We start from the raw sequence: 19037 nt of genomic DNA, 5'->3' as shown, positions 1-19037 counted from the left end.
TTTATAGTAGCAATTTGTGGTTAAGATTACAGAGGGCAGCGTCATCCGTTGTTTGACCAGAAATATTACACTAATCCCATTTCGTAAAGATGTGTCACTCCAAGTGAACTGTTTGACCAAACGCGGTGACGAATGGGCACTGGTTTGTGCAATATGGCCACAACACAGGATGACCGACCTCTAGCCAATGTGACTGTATCACACCCCAGAGTTTCGCTGTCAGTGTTGGGGCAAACCTGCAGCTGTAACAGTGGCGCAGACCGGCCGTATCGACGGTAGGACACATCGTTTGCTGCAGGTTGGGCTGGTGGCCTGTACGAGATTTTACTGTCGAGACCAGAAACGACTAGACGGGAATGTGCATCTAAATGCCATCACTGGCATGCTGAACGGCTGAATGTAGCGTTTTCGATAAAAGTTTTCGTACGGTCTGCAGTGATCGCTGCGCATGTGACGGATGCTACCACGTACACGGCAAAGTGACAGCCAATCGTTAAGCGGCATACCAGAAAAAGCGCCAGTTGCGATGGTTTGGATTATTACTAGATACGGTATACGGTCTCATCTGAGACATACTGTGGCCAGTGCCAATAGCTGCTGTTACATCAGGTAGGTTTTACAGTCAGAGATGTTTAGCCTCATGCAGGAAATTTTACACGCCATATTTCAGCAGATGACGTATGTTCAAGTCTTCTTCGAAGAAGAATGACGGCTTGTACGTTTTCCTTACGTGTCACTCATAGAATCATTTTGGAATATGACTGATCACTTACTTTTTCGAGATTGCCATCCAACAATCACTGATTATGTTTTGACGCTCATATAAAAACTGCTTGGGCAAGATTCGACAGGAACCTATACTGGACGTTTTCGATTTAATGTGACGATGTTTTGATGCTCCGATTTCAACACGAGAAGGATTAACACCAAACTAATTTGTCTACGCCGGCGAGTGTCGCTGTTGGTCATGTAATTTTTGGAAACTACGCTTTATTCAAGCAATTTACGGGGATGCAGCCGGATCAAGTTTTCGACAACAGCCGATATTTCAACAGGTGAATTCTCCGTCATTGTTTAGGCACAAAATCAGCGAAACTCCGACCAACCATCATAACAAGGTACATGAAAGAGAGAGAGAGAGAGAGAATAACGCCGCACACAATTAGCGCCACCATGCAGCCAAAGGTGACGCATGTCGGAAGTCATCGATAGTGAATATTAATTACGAACGGGTGAGCAGTGAACAAGGAACATTAACCCTGTGTTGTTTGACCAGGGAGGGAGGGAGAGAGAGAGAGAGAGAGAGAGAGAGTGAGAGAGAGAGAGAGAACAGTATCTCAAACAGAGTTAAAGCGAAAACCTCCGTTTGTGTTTCTAAGGTCATTTGCTAATTGAACTGCTTCATTAATAACACTATCTCAACATCTGAAACTCCACGCTAGATTCAGTGTATTCCATAAGATGACCGGTACAATTGCAATGTTCTGTTTTTTCGGTTGTTAAAAAGTGTGCCTGACGCTTATGCTCATTTCACCAGTCCTCTATTGCCCTGATGGTCTGACAAATGTACGAGTCTCATTCAAGTTACACCTCTGACTTTTTTCTTCAGGACAGGAAACAGATAACAATTTGCAGTTTGTTTTAAAATACGTGTGATAGGGCTGGGGGCATTGTGTGGCACATAGAGCTCTAGCGGCATCGGCGAGAGCGAGGAATGTTTTTGATGCTTAAAATAGTGACGTTTTCATTACAAGAACAGAGTCTAATCATTCGTTTTCTCTATTTGTGCGATGTGACACCTAATGAAATTTATTGTCAGTTGAGTGAGACGTGTGATCATGGTGTCATGGATATGTCCAATGTGCGTTCGTGGGCGAGACAGTCCAAAGAAGGCAGAACGTCGTTTGACAAAAAAGCAACACAACACTGGCATTGCACCAGCGGATCTGACGACATGATCAAGGGAGTGGAAAAAGTTCTTTTGGAGGATCGCTGAATGAGTGTGGAACACATTGTCTCCAAAGTCGGCATTTCCATGGGACTTGTTCGCACAGTCCTGCATGAAGACATGAAAATGCGAAAAGCGTCCGCCAGGTGGGTGTCATGAGTCTTGACGGAGGATCATAAAGCTGCGCACGTGGCATTTTGCCCGGCAGTGATGACGCGTGATGATGGTATGAGTGGAACAAAAAAAAATCGGATAAGCGCCAGTGCTGAAGAAATGATGGTGGCCACGCGCTGGGGCAGCGATGCTGTAATCCTTACCCAGTGCGTTCCAAAGTGCACTACGGTGACAGGTGCATCCTTCGAAGGACGATCTCCTTACAGCACTGCGTGAAAAACGGCTGGAAAAGTTGCATGTGTGCTCTTTCGCGAAGACTAGCATTTTGGGTGAATGCAATGCCGCAGTTTGTTCAGGACAACAGCTTAGCTGGCTCCTAGCGACTTTTGGTTGTTTCCACCGACGAAAGACACTCCCTGGTGTCGCACGTTCACTAGCGATGCCGCTACTAGATCAGCGCTTTTCCAGTGCTCAGATCAGATTCCTGAAGGTGCGTCCGCAGTGGCCTTCGAATCTTGGGGTGGAAGTTGTGAATAATGTATACGGCTGCAGGGAGAGTAAATCGAGGACTTCCACAACTTTCGTGTGATTGGTTTCTGTCGGGGGAAAAATCGAAGGTGTTGTAACTTGAATGCGCCTCGTATGACATGCGTTAACTACAGGGTATACGGAAGAGAACCGACTTACAAAAAACAATATCATCCTTTGCAGGACCTAAAACAGTTCTGACCTTAGACTGTCGCAGGTTCGAATCCTACCTCGGGCATAGATGTGTGTGATGTCTTTAGGTTAGTTAGGTTTACGTAGTTCTAAGTCTAGGGGACTGATGACCTCAGATGTTAAGTCCCATAGTGGTTAGAGCCATTTGAACCACTTGTTCGAGAAACACGCTTCACACGTATTTCCGCATAATACGACCAATCCTGTCGGGAATGCTTTCGGCATAAAGCAGAAAGGCTGCAGACTTAGCTGCCACCCGATTCACGGTTGATCGTTCGCTCAATGCGAGTCAGATGTGTCTTTCACTATAACTACTCTAACGAAAGGAGATTTCCAGGTGGGCTAAATCAGCTGGCAAACATTTGCGGTATGAAATGACGTGGAGCCTATGAAACACTGTAAGCCACGTGGTTACAAATGTTCAAATGTGTGTGAATTGCTAAGGAACCAAACTGTTGAGGTGATCGGTCACTAGACTTACACACTACTTAAACTAACTAACGCTAAGGATAACACACACACACACCGATGCCCGAGGGAGGACTCGAACCTCCGGCGGGAGGGTTCAAAATGACTCTGAGCACTATGGGACTTAACTTCTAAGGTCATCAGTCCCCTAGAACTTGGAACTATTTAAATCTAACCAACCTAATGATATCACACACATCCATACCCGAGGCAGGATTCGAACCTGCGACCGTAGCGGTCGCGCTGTTCTAGACAGTAGCGCCTAGAACCGCTCGGTCATCCCAGCCCGCCCGGCGGGAGGGGTTGCGCAATCCGTGACATGGCGCCTTCCACCGCGCGGCCACGACGGACGTGATGACAACTTTCAGCCTGAAGATTCGCATCAGTCTCCCTACGAAGTACTACCGACCTTCATCCTAATCAACACATCAAGGAAGGGAAGGTTGCTAACCTTTCGGTTGGCGCTATTTAGTTCCTATGTATGTGTCGTCTTTCTGCATTCGCCGTATTGGTCGGCGTAGACCCGTCTACGGAGGGTTTAAATTTCCATGTACTTCCCTCTCTTGGTGTATTCGTGCAGCGAAAATGATGAGATATCCACCTGTCGAAATACCAGATGTTATCGAAAACGGGTGCATGCTTGCAAGTTTGTACGCCAAGAGACATTCATGTCTGACAAACTCGAGAGTACTCGAAAAATACCTTTTGTCTTCGAAGTAAGTTGCATACTGGAAGAAACAAGTAACTTTTACAAAGAAACGACTTTGTTTGACACAGGTGGTGGATAAGAATCTATGAGACGTGGGAATACTGCAGGCGAACATTACTCTTCCTGGTACACCTGTGAAGAGAAGTTAATGCGTGAGAGATGAGAGGGGTCGTGTCCACTCACCATGTTGGCGTCCTCGGAGAAGGCGGCGTCAGGGTCGTCGTCTTCGGCGCTGCCGCGGCGGCTGGCCCCCGGGCTGGAGTGCCTCCGCCCGCCGGCGCCCGCCCCCGGGCCGCCCACGTCCACCCCCGAGCCGCCCCCGCTGCCGCCGCCGTACTCCTGCGGGCAGCAGCCACACACACCGTCTCCTCGGGTCGCACAAGTCGCCGCGCTGGCCGTGACATGAGCAGCCGGTGGGAGAGTGGGAGGAGACAGGGAGAGAGGAAACGGCCGGCCCAGCTCTGTGTGCGCTCTCCACGGGCGAGTGTGCTGCGCGTACCACAGCCCTTAAGCCGTCGGCACACGGACCGTGCATCCGAACGTTGAGCGTTGAGCGTGCCGAGTTTCTGACGTCATAGCCTGGAATAGCACGCTCGGGAGTCTTTCCGAACGTGCAGAGCAATAACTGGCATGTCAGATATTCTGAGCGTGCGTCTGAGCGTTGACCAATGAGATGGCACAACGCCACCTACGTCACAAGCACGCCGTCTCCCTTCAGTACAGAGTTGTGAGGCGCCATATTGGCATTCATTTCAAGTGTATACGTATATATGCCGTTTCTGAGCACCAGCAAATTGAGAATCACTGGAAAACCCTTTGATAATTGTGTGATTCGTTCCAATAAAATAATGAGAAACATCATATTCGTGGCAAAAGAATTATTGTAACTTGCGTATTATGACAGTAGGCTATTTGAAGGCAGCGACACACTCAAGAGCCACAAAAAACGCATTGTTCTTGGTACAATTTGTTATAATTAAATTTCAGTTAGTATCATATCTACGATTAAAGTTTTCAACAAGTGGTAAGATACTGTAATTACATCATGAAAGGCAGATGTTGGTTTAGCGTAATGAGTAGTGCCGGCACGGTAGCTCAGCGTGTTCGGTCAGAGAGCCGGTTGGCCTCTGTAATAAAAAACTGAGTGGAAGGATCAACCACCGAACTTGAACAGGATCTCTTGCGACGTCCGCAACGACCAAACACAACGATCAATAACGAACAAAATGCAAAGAAAAAAAAGAAAAGTTGTGTCACTGTCCCTAAATGTGTCATTTTGTTGGGGGTTGACACAGCCAAATGTTTTTCCTAACATTCGCGTTTTTATTAGGTTCTGATACTTTATTATTAGTTTAATATAAGTATATACTATAATATTTGATGTTATGTAAATACAAGTTCACCTTTTTTGAGGGGTGACTTTGTTCGATTGGATTAATCTAAAGGACAGCTTGCGCTAGTTGTATTACGATATTTTGTTCCTTTTTCTTTTACGCTTCGTAATTCACATGTTGCAAAGATTCTGCTACTGAGTAGGAACAGTGATCAAGTAAGACTGACCTTGGGATTTTACTAAAATGTGGGAATGATGAAATAATGTTTATCTTATGCAGAGAAGTATTCCAGATTCGTAACGCAGTGTTTGTAACGGAACTTTTATAAGCCTGTGTCCTTACTGATTGGCCATGGTACTTTCCTTTTCGTGGACGATGGAGGAAAAGTGCGTTTTAATAGAGCTAAAGTGGGAATTTCACGCGCGCCCGTTGACTATGGAGTGTGATTTACGAACTAGAAACATCCCTCAACTGCCGCTGGAGTGCGATGCGATCGCGTATACCACGTTGGGGCCCACGTACCGTATGCACGAGTCGCATCGTTCCTGAGCGTTCAGCAGCACGTTGAACTTGGCACGCTCAACGTTAACGTTCGACAGCACGGTCCGTGTGCCGACGGCTTTAGGAATACGGGATGCTGCATCTACAGCTATAAACCTTACTCCACCATGCGGTGTGTGGTGGAAGGTAGTTTGTGTACTACTTAATTTCCCTTCTCCTCCAGTCGTGATTGGTTCGGGGGAAGAATAACTGTTAGAAATCCTTCGTATGGGCTCGAGTCCCTCTAATTTTATCTTCATCCTTATGGGGGGAGTGATATGTATGTTGACACTTTTAGCAATGTAGTCTCTCGGTTCTTGAAGTTGTTTGATCATCTCCGTGACCCTTCCGCACTTACTAAATGAACCTGTAACGAAACACGCTGGTTCTGCTTCTCCTCTATCAATTTTATCTGGTATGGGTTCCATACTGACGCGGAGTATTCAAGTATTGGTCGAACGAGTGTTTTGTAACTTCTTTGTTGACGTACTACGTTTCCTGACAATTCTTCCAATGGTTCTCCGTGTTGCTTCTGCCTTCCTTGCGATTAGTTTTCTGTGGTCTTTCCAATTTAAGTCGCTCCGTACGCACTCTTATAGAGATTTAATTAAACTAACTGCTTCCGCTGACTCTTCTGTAGTCGTGTGATCACTCAGTAAGAGGTGTAACAGGCCTTTCTCTTTATGTAGTGTACGCACTCTTTGATGTCTTGATAAAAACTATAAGTTTGTAAGGGATTGTTAACTGGGACACTCTAAGGGATAGGTTCAATCTCGGTAATGCGGGTGTTTTGATTCTGCGCAAAGTGTGAATCTTTTATCTCAACTCAAATCATTCTGTTTCGTGGATAATAAGCGGATGTAGAGTAGTCTGTCGTCTTTGGGTGGCAGATGGAGACGAAAGACAACGGGACCAGGAAATGTAATGTCTGCACATAGTCAACGTCTCTCGAACAACACTATGGGACGACGGACTGTACCTTGTCATATTTGACACTGAAGCGGCTGGCTTCCGTAGCGGTAAAATGGACTAAAGTTCGTGGACTGGTAGGTATATTGGACAAAAAATTATTCGCCCCCAGGACACATATCGATAATACTGTGTCACACAGCCTCCAGTCTTGACAATGCACTCCAGCTGAATAGAAAGAGAGTAAGTGTCTTCTGGTATGGTATGTACTGTCTGTTACGGTCCAGTTACATGTTGTTTTATTCCCCAGAAAAAATTTTATGTGGAGTATAATTTCGGAAAATATTAATTTCAAATAGTTGCCGATTCACTGACTGAGTGTTAAAAAAAATTTGTTGCGTACCGTCGACAAAAGACTTCCAAGTCAACAAAAGCGTTGTAACCATTTTGCACTCACTTGTTTATACGCTGTAAAAAAAGAAAGGGGTGGAAATCGGTAGATGTGACGTACACGTGTAAACTAACAAATGATTACAGTTTCAGAAAAACTGGATGATTTATTCAAAAGAAAGAGCTTCACAGACTGGACAAGTCAATGACACGCTGGCCCACCTCTGGCACTTAGACGCAAGCAGTAATTCGGCTTGGCATTGATTGATAGAGATACTACCTCCTGAAGATATGGTGCCAAATTCTGTCCAATTAGCGCGTTAAATCGTGAAAATCCTGAGTTGGGTTGGAGGTCCTGCCCATAATGCTCCAAAAGTTCTCAATTTTGGAGAGATCCGATGACCTTGCTATCCAAGGTAGGGTTTGGCAAGCTCGAAGACAAGCACCGAGACGTTTGGGGTCGTGTGGCAGTGTTCTGAGCGGATACATCAGTGTGTGAGTGGACAGCGATGCTCACTTTGGTTGCCATACGCTGAGCTGTGGAGCGATTTTTAAAAAGTATGTCAGTGATCACAGGGTGCTCACTACTGTAGATATTTTGGGCTGTTCTAAGTGACAGACGGTTTTCCACAAGGCCAGAGGTTGCTATTCCTGCCATGGAGATTCAAAAAAGTAACAAGCGGTTCATGGTGGAGACATCACCAAGTAGACAATTTTAAATATTCGGGTGAGGGGGCAGAACGAATGGGAATGCCCATTAATTAATGTAAAGTAAATATATCTCTAAGCAGTGGACTGTTTAACTGAAAAGTATAAAGAGGCATAAAAAAGTTTCCTTTTAGTGCGTTGCTGCAGCAAATAGCTCGACTCCGAAGCGGGTATATAAGCAGCGACATGCAGCCAAAAGATCAATGTGGTATTCATGTCTTTCCGACGTGCTTGCTGTAAATGCGGAAACGTGAACTATGGAGATGTTTTACCAAATGCATCCAAAGAGGACAAACGAGCTGTTATTCTCTTCTTGGTTGGTGCAGGACAAACACCGGTATACGGCCAACAGAGAATGAAGAATGTATGCGAGACCGTATTTCTGCCGAAAACCACCGCTGTAGAATAGAGCGCCAAGTTCCGTGCTGGTCGCTATCCAACACAAGATCCTGGTCGGTTTGGAACGCCAGCTTCATCCACTACGGACAGCAAGTGGGTTGCTGCCGCGAGTGGGGCGGACCAGTGTGTAATCATTCGTGCGCTATCAAAGGATCTCGAAATCTACTTTGGTAGAGGACAACACATTATCCGGCACGAGTTGGTCTACCGTATGTAACTAGCGGATATATCGGCCTTGAATGTCGAACGGAAAGCAAATTAGATGACTGGTTTGCCTGAACCACTTGACGCGTTCCGATGCTGAAGACAACACGTTCCTTGACATTATTGTTGCAGGCGACGGAACCTGGTGTCATCACTGGAAACCAGAGTCGAGAGCATCGACGATGCAGTGATGTTGTCCACGGCGCTCTCATCTCAAGAAGTTCAAGAGCCAGACATCTAAGGAAAGATGATGCTCACCCTATTCTTTGATTACTGGGGCCCACTGCTTATTGATTTCAAGGGACCTGATGTCTCCATCACTGGGAAGCAGCATTGCGCAACTCTGGAGAAATTACGGTTTGCAGTTAAGGCGAAATGGCCGCCAGCTCAAGTGGGAGAAACTAGAGCATCCCCCCCCCCTCCACCCGCATTCCTCTATAGTACTGATGTCCTGATCGCTCCCTAAGTGATCATCAGTCCTTCAATTCCTTCAAAAAGGTCTTGAAAGATCGACGACTCCTGTCGGACGAGGATGTACAGGGGGCAGTTAAGGAGTTCTTCACGCAGCAGAACACCGTATTTTAACAAACTGGTATCCACGGCGCTTTTGAGTGATTGATATATCGATTCTGGACTGTATCCTGTTCGAAAAGAAACTTTTCGATGGCCCCTATTAATATGTTATACATCATTCCAGCGTAGTTCTGCATCCAAAAATTTGGAACGGTAGTAGAATGCAAAGAATGAAGTTAGCGTCTTGCAGGAAAGCTTTTTCGGATGTTGTTATTTTCGAAGTTGAGCGCTCAAATTTACCACAAAATTGTTTTTGATTTAGTAATTACTGATTTAAATTTTAGTCCCAATTTTAGGCCCATCATCATCTTCACATCATTTATCGAGAAACTTATGGCTTCTCCGATCCGGGAACATTGCAAGGAACCATCTGCTGGGCCTATGTAGAGTGTTGATCGTGTACGTTTTTCTTTCTTCCTAATGAAATTACTTCGAAACATGGCTTGAATCAAAGGGATACGACCAATGACAAATTTTTACATGTATTAAAATGTGGTTATTGACCTCAATCAACATTGTTTCACGAAAACATCGGTGTTGGATGTGGATTTCAGTACCCAAATAAAATTTTTCGTCTTTCACTTTGGTAAAATGATGTGACACTGCAAAACTACGTGGATCTTACGTCCTCTGGGCGACGAGTTAGCTGACAAATGACGCGCTTACGGCTTTGAGGATAGAAAGTAGGGAATACTACACGACAGTCCGCAATTACGTTTAGTTTACCAGTTTAGTTTAACAGTCTATGAGACACTGAAAAGAATTATGCGTTCTAATCTAGGTCACTGAGGCACAGCCCACAAACTGGGCGCTTTTCACCATCAGCTGCCCTCTCGTTGTCGATTAAACATTAACGATAAGAGCTTGCTGTGCCACCAGAACACTAATGGGCTGCTGAGGCCTATCGTTCGAGCGCTACTGCACTGGCGTTCGTTTGTGGTGTCATATACGTTTCTTCTAAACTATCTCCATAACTTACTATCGGTACAAAATAAAATTTCACATTTTATGTAAAAGACCTAATAGTTAGAAAAGCCAGACAGAGATGGGCACGGTACATGGGACGGATGAGTGATACGGAATTAGCTGGAAGGAATGGAAGTTCAGGGGATGAAAGAGGCTGCCATCGATCGGTATGCAGATGGATAGGTAGAGCCATGGAGGAACCGGAGAAAATGGGCTATGGTGGATGGTAACCCCGAGTGTTGGAGCACGGTAACTGGGGTAGAATCGGTGAAACGGCCAGAGTTCGGATTGCATTTCAAAGCTACAGAACAAGAACAGGACGTCAGTCTAATTACCGCGTCAGCACACAAGGTGTGCAGTGTGCCAGTACGAGGCAGGCCTGAAGGCAGGAAAAAAACCACCTGACCAGACCACGAGGTACGAGGCGAGTCACCATGAGCGCTACTGCATTGGTGGGCGGGACCAGGCGGGAAATCATCGCTTGTTTGTTATGTAGGTCAGTGGCGATAATGCACTGTGAACAAGCCGGAGAACCTTGGAAGATTTACCACGCAACAGGAGAGTGAGGTAGCAGTTTCTGGGAGATACTGGTAAACTAAACGTAATTGCGGAATGTTGTTGGAATGGATATTTCTTTGGGAATTTTGTGAGTTTTCTTTAGTGAGAGAGAAGATGGAATTATGTAAGAGCAACGAAAGTTGCTAATAAATATTTCGACTGATCAGATGAAGAATATAAGCTTGCCAGTCAAATTTAAGGTATTCCCAGCGCGAAAATATGCCACGCGTCAGAGAAGTGAGACCACGGAGTTACACACGTATTGTAGGAATGAAGCCTGATGTAATGAACAAAAGACCATGGCGTTACACACGCATTGTAGGAATTAAGCCTGATCTAATGAACATTGGCTGGAGGTTCATTCCAGACTTCGGTTCTGAGAGTGAGTAACAGCTATCTGCCAGAACCATTGTTGGTAGATACTTGACCCAATTGAACCCGGCCAGTGCCACACAATTAAGAGGCATTGCCCAGTAAGCTACTACCTTGTGAGTGCACCAAGAAGTGTTCGACACCTGCACATTGTTTACGTTTGAGCGGGTAACGTAGCCCACTAATGTACCAGAGTAAAGGCTGTGTGCCAAAGCTCTGTTAATCTCAAATAACTAACACCCAGAAAAATGATACTGAGGATTTTATTGGTGTATCATAGAGGGTGACGGAAAATTGTTACTTGTAAAAATAATGCATCACCTTGTCAACGCAATTTGCTCAATGGCTGAAGTGAACCACAGGGTGTGCCTTGTTATTTGAAGATGGCCACTGGCTACCGAAGCCAGTAATTTTGCATTGAAATTGATTGCGACTGTGACAGAAAATTAGGTACTTTCGAAACAAGAATATAAACAGTCACTTGCGTCTCCAGTACGACCTAGATGACGCGCTTACCAGAAAAAGTTTTTAAAGTGTGACTGCAATCTATTTAGCAATATCCCAAGAGGGTTCAGATTTGTGGACGTAGAGAATCATGATTTATTTAAATTATATTCCTAATGCTGGTGTATCTTACCCGTCTATTTCTGTTGACTGAAAATGGCAGTAAAATAATGTCACCATAACATAAATAAGCTCCCTAAAGTGCATTAAACAAAAGTAGTTCTACTTAGAAATGAGTTTCCCAATGTGGGCCTTTTAAATGTACTATTAAATAAGTAGCTTTCCTACGTGGCCCTACAAAACTGACACTGCAAGCGCTTCACAGGAGTGTAGACGAGGACAAGATTCGGATAGACGTAGCTAATAGTGAGTATTCGTGATTTTACTTGTGTATATCATGACATGTGCATGGCGATGGTTGGATTCCTGGATGTTTTTTAATCTTTAGACCCTAACGTGTCGTATGCATCCAATTCCTAACGACCCGGCGATGAACGATAGGTTAAATATACAGAATAGTACCTGTAATGATGAGCTGGCAAACAAGTGGAGATCACTGAACCGTTTGTGTGTGGATATTTTTAAGGACAGGAGAGTTCGCTGACCGACACAGCCTGCCTCACGACGCCGATTCACTGAATGAAAGCCTAGAGCGTTCGTGGCTCTTGTATTGTCAGTAACTTTTGGTAGCGAGATTTGTACGTCGCTTTTCCAAGAATCTGTAAAGGAACTGACTGTGACAATAAGCGTCATTTTAAATATTAGAGAGAACCTGACGTAGATGACTATGATTTTATTGGTTACAGCAGTATCGCTTGTCGTGTTACCATCTTCGTAGCCCGTAATGTCCGTATGCGCAGTATGTTTATCTTATCGTTCATATAGAACGCTGAAAATAGAACATTTTATTAGATACTGTTTTAGCCATCAGTATGACGTATCAGTAAGGATCCGAAAATTACTGAATGTGTCTATTCTGTATCTGAGAAGAAGTGAATGCTCCGTAATATATGTGGCAAAACATCGAATGAGAAGCATGAAGTCAGTTTTTGTCGTATCGCATAAATAAGCCTGCTGACAGAACGCACCTTACGCAACTGAGGTAGATTTCATATTCTACTTAGTCCTTCATTCTCTATCACTTATTCTCAGTTGTTTTCCAATTTTCTGTTTTTACTACGAAATCCACAAATATTTTACTGTATCCCTCTCGCTGTAGTACAAAAAAGTTGTCATTACTCAGTACTGATCAGAGGAAGCCATTTTTGCAGGACTAAAACAAACTTGTGCGGGTACTTTGTAAGCATGGATTTCATAAAAGACACTTCCGAATGAACAAATCCAGGAAAGGAGATGTCTTCATTATATTCTCATAGCTGTAAATGGAACGACATTATTGTTTTACGGTGCCGTAGTATATGCTATATTGATAATTTGTTACAGGGGTTTCGAATATTTTCCGTTTGAATCATCCTTGATTAACTGCAAAGTACGTTAACAGGCTGTCGTTGCAACTAATATCTTCGTTGAAACACGGCATGAAAAGTGGCAAGGTTGTACTCTACTGGGACGCACCCAAAACTACATGGCGCAACATAATTAAAGAGACAGCTTTTTGAAAGGCAGTAATTGTCTTTCAATCCCCCCCCCCCCCCCCCCAGAAACTTGATATGTGGATGAAAGGCGCCTACAACCTTCCTCCGTAACGCTGGGAAAGACTGGCGCCCTGCCACGTCACCCTCGGGCTCGGGAACGCTTCGAACACGAAGGAGGAAGAGTTTAGTGTTTAACGTCCCGTCGACATCGAGATCATTAGTGACGGAGCACAAGCCCAGATTAGAGAAGGATGAGGAAGGAAAGCGGCTGTTCCCTTTCAGAGGAATCAACCCGGCATTTGCCTCAAGCGGTTTAGGGAAATCACGGAAAACCTTCATCAGGATGGCAAGACGCAGGTTTGTACCGTCGTCCTCCCGAACGCGAGTCCAGTGAACCAAGCAATACGCTACTCTGCTCAGTGCCTCCGGGTTCGAGTCCACATATCGCACAAATTTTCATATGTCACTTTAGGCTGTACATGTACGTCTTTTACAGTTAAGTTAAATTTCAGGAATAAATTTCAATATTTGGAACTGTACTCCGTCATCAAATTTAAATATAATTGGAAAGGAACCATTGTCTCTGATTTCTTCTGTAAGAAACATCGAAACGCCTTCCACCCTCTGGAGACTTCTGTGCCACTCTTACTACACCCCAAACTAACTGAGCAACTAACAGTAACTTTTGTTTCCGATCCTTGCTCCATCATGTATTTTGTTTTATAACTATGCTAATACTACACTGATCCATTGACTAGTAGACACGTATGTTCAGACACCAAAGAAAAAGACACCAGCATATTGCGACCAATAAAAGAATTTCCAGACAAAACGATTAACTATATTATTCATTAACTGCTAAAAGAAACATTAATTCCGCTTGAAGCAGAAAGAGGAAATAAATGTTTTTTCGTGTATCTGTGACAGCAGGAAAACATTTTTGAGCACACCCACTATCGCAAAAAATGGTTAAGGATTTTTCAGCCTGTCGGGAATGATATCATCGAATCGGAACAATAGAGAAAAATACGTTTTCGTAACAAAAAAGTTTCACGACTTTATTCATGAATACTAATTTTTTACTGTCTTTCCATTTCATATGACGAGGCCGACTTTGTTGTGCAGAATCCAAAAGATTTAAGATAAAATGAGATACTCCATTCAGTTGGTCGTTAATTATATTGTAAAAGACATGTAGTACTAAACTGTTAGCACCCACTACTTAAAGAAGTTGTAATGTGGTAAGTCTTGGTCATCCCGCATTATGGAGGCGTGACAGCACTCACAATTAAAAAATTGCCAGTCTGGTAGCTCTTAGTCGTGTGGTATACTGGGTGGGTCACACCATCCACCATTTACCACAAAAAAAAAATGCTAATATGGAAGGTGTTGTCATGAAGTGTACTGGAGGGATCACACCATTCACCATTTTCCAAAAAAATTCTACAGGTTGGCAAAAATGAAAGTAGTCGAGAAAATATATCATGCACCTTAACATAGACAACACAACTTACATCAGCTGCCACAGGTGTGGATGATGGAAGTAGGGCTGCCTATTTTAAGGTGCATGGCATATTTTCTGGACCACTTTTAATTTGCCCAGCCTCTAAAATTAGTTTTGGTAAATGAGAATGCTGTGACCCATTCAGTACACAATATTACCTATAATATGTCAGGTACTAAGTCACTGACTTACTGGAGAGAGCAAGCCAAAATTGGTATTTACTACACCTTTATTATTTACCGGACAATTTTTAAAGTGTGTCCAGTGTTTAGTGATAATTATTATGGTACATAACACATTTGAGCGAATAATTGGAATGCAGATGAAGACATGAAGTTTCGGCCGGAAACAAAATTACTTATATTTGCAGCCCCCCCTATTCTTCAACGCGTTGTCCATTACTACGAGAGCTATTCGCAAAGTGAGGTCTGATAGATTACGAAATGTAATGACAATGAAAATCCATGAACGTTGCTCATATGGTTGGGCAGTATGTTTAGTATGCCTGTCAATCGCGCCACGTCGCACACACTAAGCACAGAAAGATACCTGGGACAATACAGTCTCCCGCCAAGTTCGGTGCCTGCTGCAAGGTTTCGCCTGATTGCATGCTACCCCACATGACATACCTGTCATGCATTTCTTTCTTCATGAGCTATATCGGCCGCACACTGCAAGGGCAATGAGGGCGTCCCTGCAGCGTTTTCAATGGGAAGTTTTTGGTCATCCATCATTCGGCCTGTACTTGGTTCCCTCTGACTCATCTCTGCTCTCTGAACTACTGGCTATGAAGTGCACAGGAGGCAAACTGCAGACCAGCGTTGAGAAGTGCCGGAGCGGTTGCGTCCTATGATGAGAGTATTGGAAATCTGATACAGCACTATGACAAATGTCTAAGTCGCAGCGACGTCTATGTAGAGAAATAGCTGGAAGGTGTAGAAATCTTGTACATAAAACATATTTAGGTTTTCACTGTGGTGTCCGTTTCGCGGGCGATCGGACCTTACTTTCCGAACAGGCAGGCCTCTTACGTCAACAAACATCAGCCATCAATGGTACGGACTTGCCAGATGCAGGCCAGATATTCACCTAGGGAGAGAGTCTGTGTGTGTGTGTTTTATGTGCTGGGCCAGCAGGAGGAGTACGGAGCATTGGAGCGCGGGGTGGGGGCGGTGTCGGTCGCGGGTACCTGGTCGGTGTCGTCGGTGGCGGAGAGCGCCAGGTCTGAGGAGGCGGCGCGCCGGCTGGAGGCCCAGGCGCCGCCCCCGCAGCCGCCCCCGCCGCCCGCCGTCGCCGCCCCCCTGCAAGCAGCGAGACAGGCGGCTGTAGCGCCTACAGCCCTCTTGGCCACTGCGGCTGGCGCGCTCCGGGGCGGATGCTCACCTACTGCAGCCGGGCCCGTCCGCGCCCAGACACACGCCCGAGTCCTCGCTGGGCGTCCTGAACTCGTCGGGTTCGCTAAGCGGCGCCGCCACGGCCACCGGGAACTGGCACGGCCGCTGCTGCGAAAACACGCCCACGCAGCCGCCGACGCCGACGCCCGCCTCCCAGCCGCCCGCGCAGACCGGCGCCTCCTCGCCCTACACACAGCCCTCTCTGCTTCACAACACACACCACACTCTCGCCCTTCCTCACTACATCTCTCTACTTATCAGCCGTCTGCACGCTGTTCTCACCAGTACCCCACCTGTCACTACACGAGACTCTTTATAACACATGTGACTAACTTCGAAGCCTAGAGCTCGACATATTTGCACAAATATCCCTAACAAATATCTGAGAATCATGAATCCAGAATGAGATTTTCACTCTGCAGTGGAGTGTGCGCTGATATGAAACTTCCGGGGAGATTAAAACTGTATGCCGGACCGAGACTCGAACTCGGAACCTTTGCCTTTCACGGGCAAGTGCCCTACCAACTGAACTACCCAAGCACGACTCACGCCCCGTCCTCACAGCTTTACTTCTGCCAGTACCTCGTCTCCTACCTTCCAAACTTTACAGAAGCTCTCCTGTGAAACTTGCAGAACTAGCACTCCTGAAAGAAAGGATATTGCGGAGACATGGCTTGGCCACAGGCTGTCGAGTATTACCAGAATGTGATTTTCACTCTGCAGCGGAGTGTGCGCTGATATGAAACTTCGTGGCAGTTTCATCTGAGAATCATGTTCATTTGAGAGTATCTTTACGTTTCGCACAGATCGGATAAATACATGATGCAGTCCGCCCACTGAAGCGGGTTAGCGTAGCTTATTCGCCCGTGTATAATAACTGAGCTACTCTCACACTGGCGACTTGTCGACCTTCCACTCTGGGTGATTTGTGAAGTCACACTCTCTAATACTGGCTAACTGTTGCATGTGCGAAACGAAACTAGCGTGGAAAATATTTCATACAACTGAAGATAGGCAACCCAATGTACAGCATCCGCCGTAGATGATGTAAGTTGGGTTGCCTATCTTAAGGGGGGTAGGACGTGAAACGGGCTGACTTGGAGCAGGAGAGCACCACAGGACATTTTGATTTCCACTGTCTATACTTTTACAAGTAAATTCATAAAACTTTGTCAGCATGACTAGGAAGGATTCAGAAGTCACACTCGTAGCAGCGGAAGTTCAAAAACATAACAAAATATTCTTTTACATGTGAAATTTCATCATTTTTTCACTTACTACTGGCTGCGTTTGTTGTTATAGGTACACTTTTCTTCATAAGTAAGAGAGACCGTTCGATGAATTTGGCACAGCATACAAACCACACTTACAGGTGTCTGAAACTCTAGAATCTATTTAATTTATGAAAAACTGAATGAGCTGTTACGTTTTAAACTTTATGTTTAGAAAAGAATCATATTTTGTAGTTAATTATCTCAATTTTTACCACAGATTTTAATAGATTTGGAAAATTCTAGAGTTTTATACACCTGTAAGTATTGTTTGTATGCTGTGCAAAATTCATCAAAGAATACCTCTTACTTGTCAAGAAAAATGTACCTGTGGCAACAAATGCAGCCAATAGTAAGCGAAAAAATGATGAAATTTCACATGTAAAAAATTTTATTTTGTTATGTTTTTGAACTTCCACTGCTATGAGTGTGAATTCCGAATCCTTCCTGGTCATACTGACAAAGTTTTATGAATTTATTTGTAAAAGTATAAACAGTAGAAAATAAAATTCCTGTGGTGTCTCTCCTGCTCCAAGTCGGCTCGTTTGACGTCCAACCCCCCCTTAAGGTGCATGAAATATTTTCCAGACGAGTTTCATTTTACAAAGTGTATCATTACGACATTGAAATTTGGTTAATTAGAGATTAGCAAGTCTTTGAGGCTAGTAACTAAATTTGATGGTGATTTTACATGTATTCCGAGGGTGGACGAGAGATACCAAATAGACATTAATGATACCTTAGCAGAGTGCATAATTTTTGGTGGTTGTAATTGGAGGTAATTCAGAAGTTAGTAACTGCCGCCAAGATGGCGTTTTGCGTTGTAACATAGACCTTTGTGCTATGTCGGGACGGTATTTCACACAAATATAAAGCCTATTAAGAGATGCCTGTGTCAGGCAACCTAACCTAAGCGAGCAGTCTGTCCAAAACTGTTCAAATGAGCACAGTTAGATTGGATATGGAGAGTAGAGCCCTGTGCGCAATCGAATCATAAGGTTTTAAGTAACCCCCAAAGCAATAGCTCTGCCTCACTGGCACCCGAGTTGTTCTGTCGTCAAGACATGTTTCCGTGGCTGGTATAGTCAGTCGCCAGACCACATGGTCCGACCGTTCAGGTGCCTTGTTGAGACGCTTTAATTGAGTGCTACGGGGATCAGAACGTCCAGTGTTACTGTTTAGTCAGAGACCCTGTAGTTCGCTGGTTGCGACAATCAGATTATCCGGAATTACAATCGCGACTCGTAATTACGATCGCGTCTGGACCACCCAAGCTACATGCCGCCGATAAGGTTCTACTGCCATGTGCCATCACTAGACAGTACCTCTTTCACGCTCCCTCAACTACATGTTTTTTTTATTGGTGTTGTATGTGTCCTACCATTACATTTGTGTATAGTTTTCATTGGTCGCTTGAGAGTTGTTTCCTGGTCCAGTAATAACTATCTCACATCAAGGCACTTCTGCTACCTATTTCAGAGCCTTTTTCTCGTGTGAGCTTTAATATTAATGTAATTGTGCGTCTTTTACCGAACTATACATATTTACATCTGCAGTCAACTCTCTTTTAGGTACAGGTACGATATCCCCTAAATTGATCTACATCTGCACATCTACAAATATACGAGGTGTGATTGGGAAGTTTTAAGAATGGGCTTGTAGTTGGCCAAATCAGGGGCATATGGATGTTGTGGAAGCACAGGAATTTTGAATTTGGTCAAAAATTCAACGATGGAGAAGGCACGGTGAGCGGGAGCATTGTCATGGTGTAGCACCCAACTCCTGTCTTTCCACGATGCAGGCCTTCTCTTCCGCACCCTTTCGCGCAAACGCTCAAGAACACATTTGTAGTATTCC

General features: G+C 44.7%; 2 protein-coding genes across 2 annotated transcripts in view; both read right to left on the bottom strand.

Moving 5' to 3' along the window:
* LOC126191371 (whirlin-like) overlaps window positions 1-4176 on the bottom strand; it is a 580516-nt gene extending 576340 nt beyond the window's left edge. The window contains exon 1 of the mRNA XM_049932218.1: window positions 4143-4176. Coding sequence (XP_049788175.1) covers window positions 4143-4145 — 3 coding nt within the window. The 5' untranslated portion in view covers window positions 4146-4176. The remainder of the gene's footprint in view (window positions 1-4142) is intronic.
* Window positions 4177-15632: 11456 nt separating this feature from the next.
* LOC126088164 (whirlin-like) overlaps window positions 15633-19037 on the bottom strand; it is a 189310-nt gene continuing 185905 nt past the window's right edge. The window contains exons 5-6 of the mRNA XM_049906287.1: window positions 15899-16017; window positions 15633-15816 (exon numbers count right to left, since the gene is read on the bottom strand). Coding sequence (XP_049762244.1) covers window positions 15633-15816; window positions 15899-16017 — 303 coding nt within the window. The remainder of the gene's footprint in view (window positions 15817-15898; window positions 16018-19037) is intronic.

This window comes from Schistocerca cancellata, chromosome 6, assembly GCF_023864275.1.
Source record: "Schistocerca cancellata isolate TAMUIC-IGC-003103 chromosome 6, iqSchCanc2.1, whole genome shotgun sequence".
Classification (NCBI taxonomy): Eukaryota; Metazoa; Arthropoda; class Insecta; order Orthoptera; family Acrididae; genus Schistocerca; species Schistocerca cancellata.
This window is presented reverse-complemented; position numbering and strand designations above follow the sequence as displayed.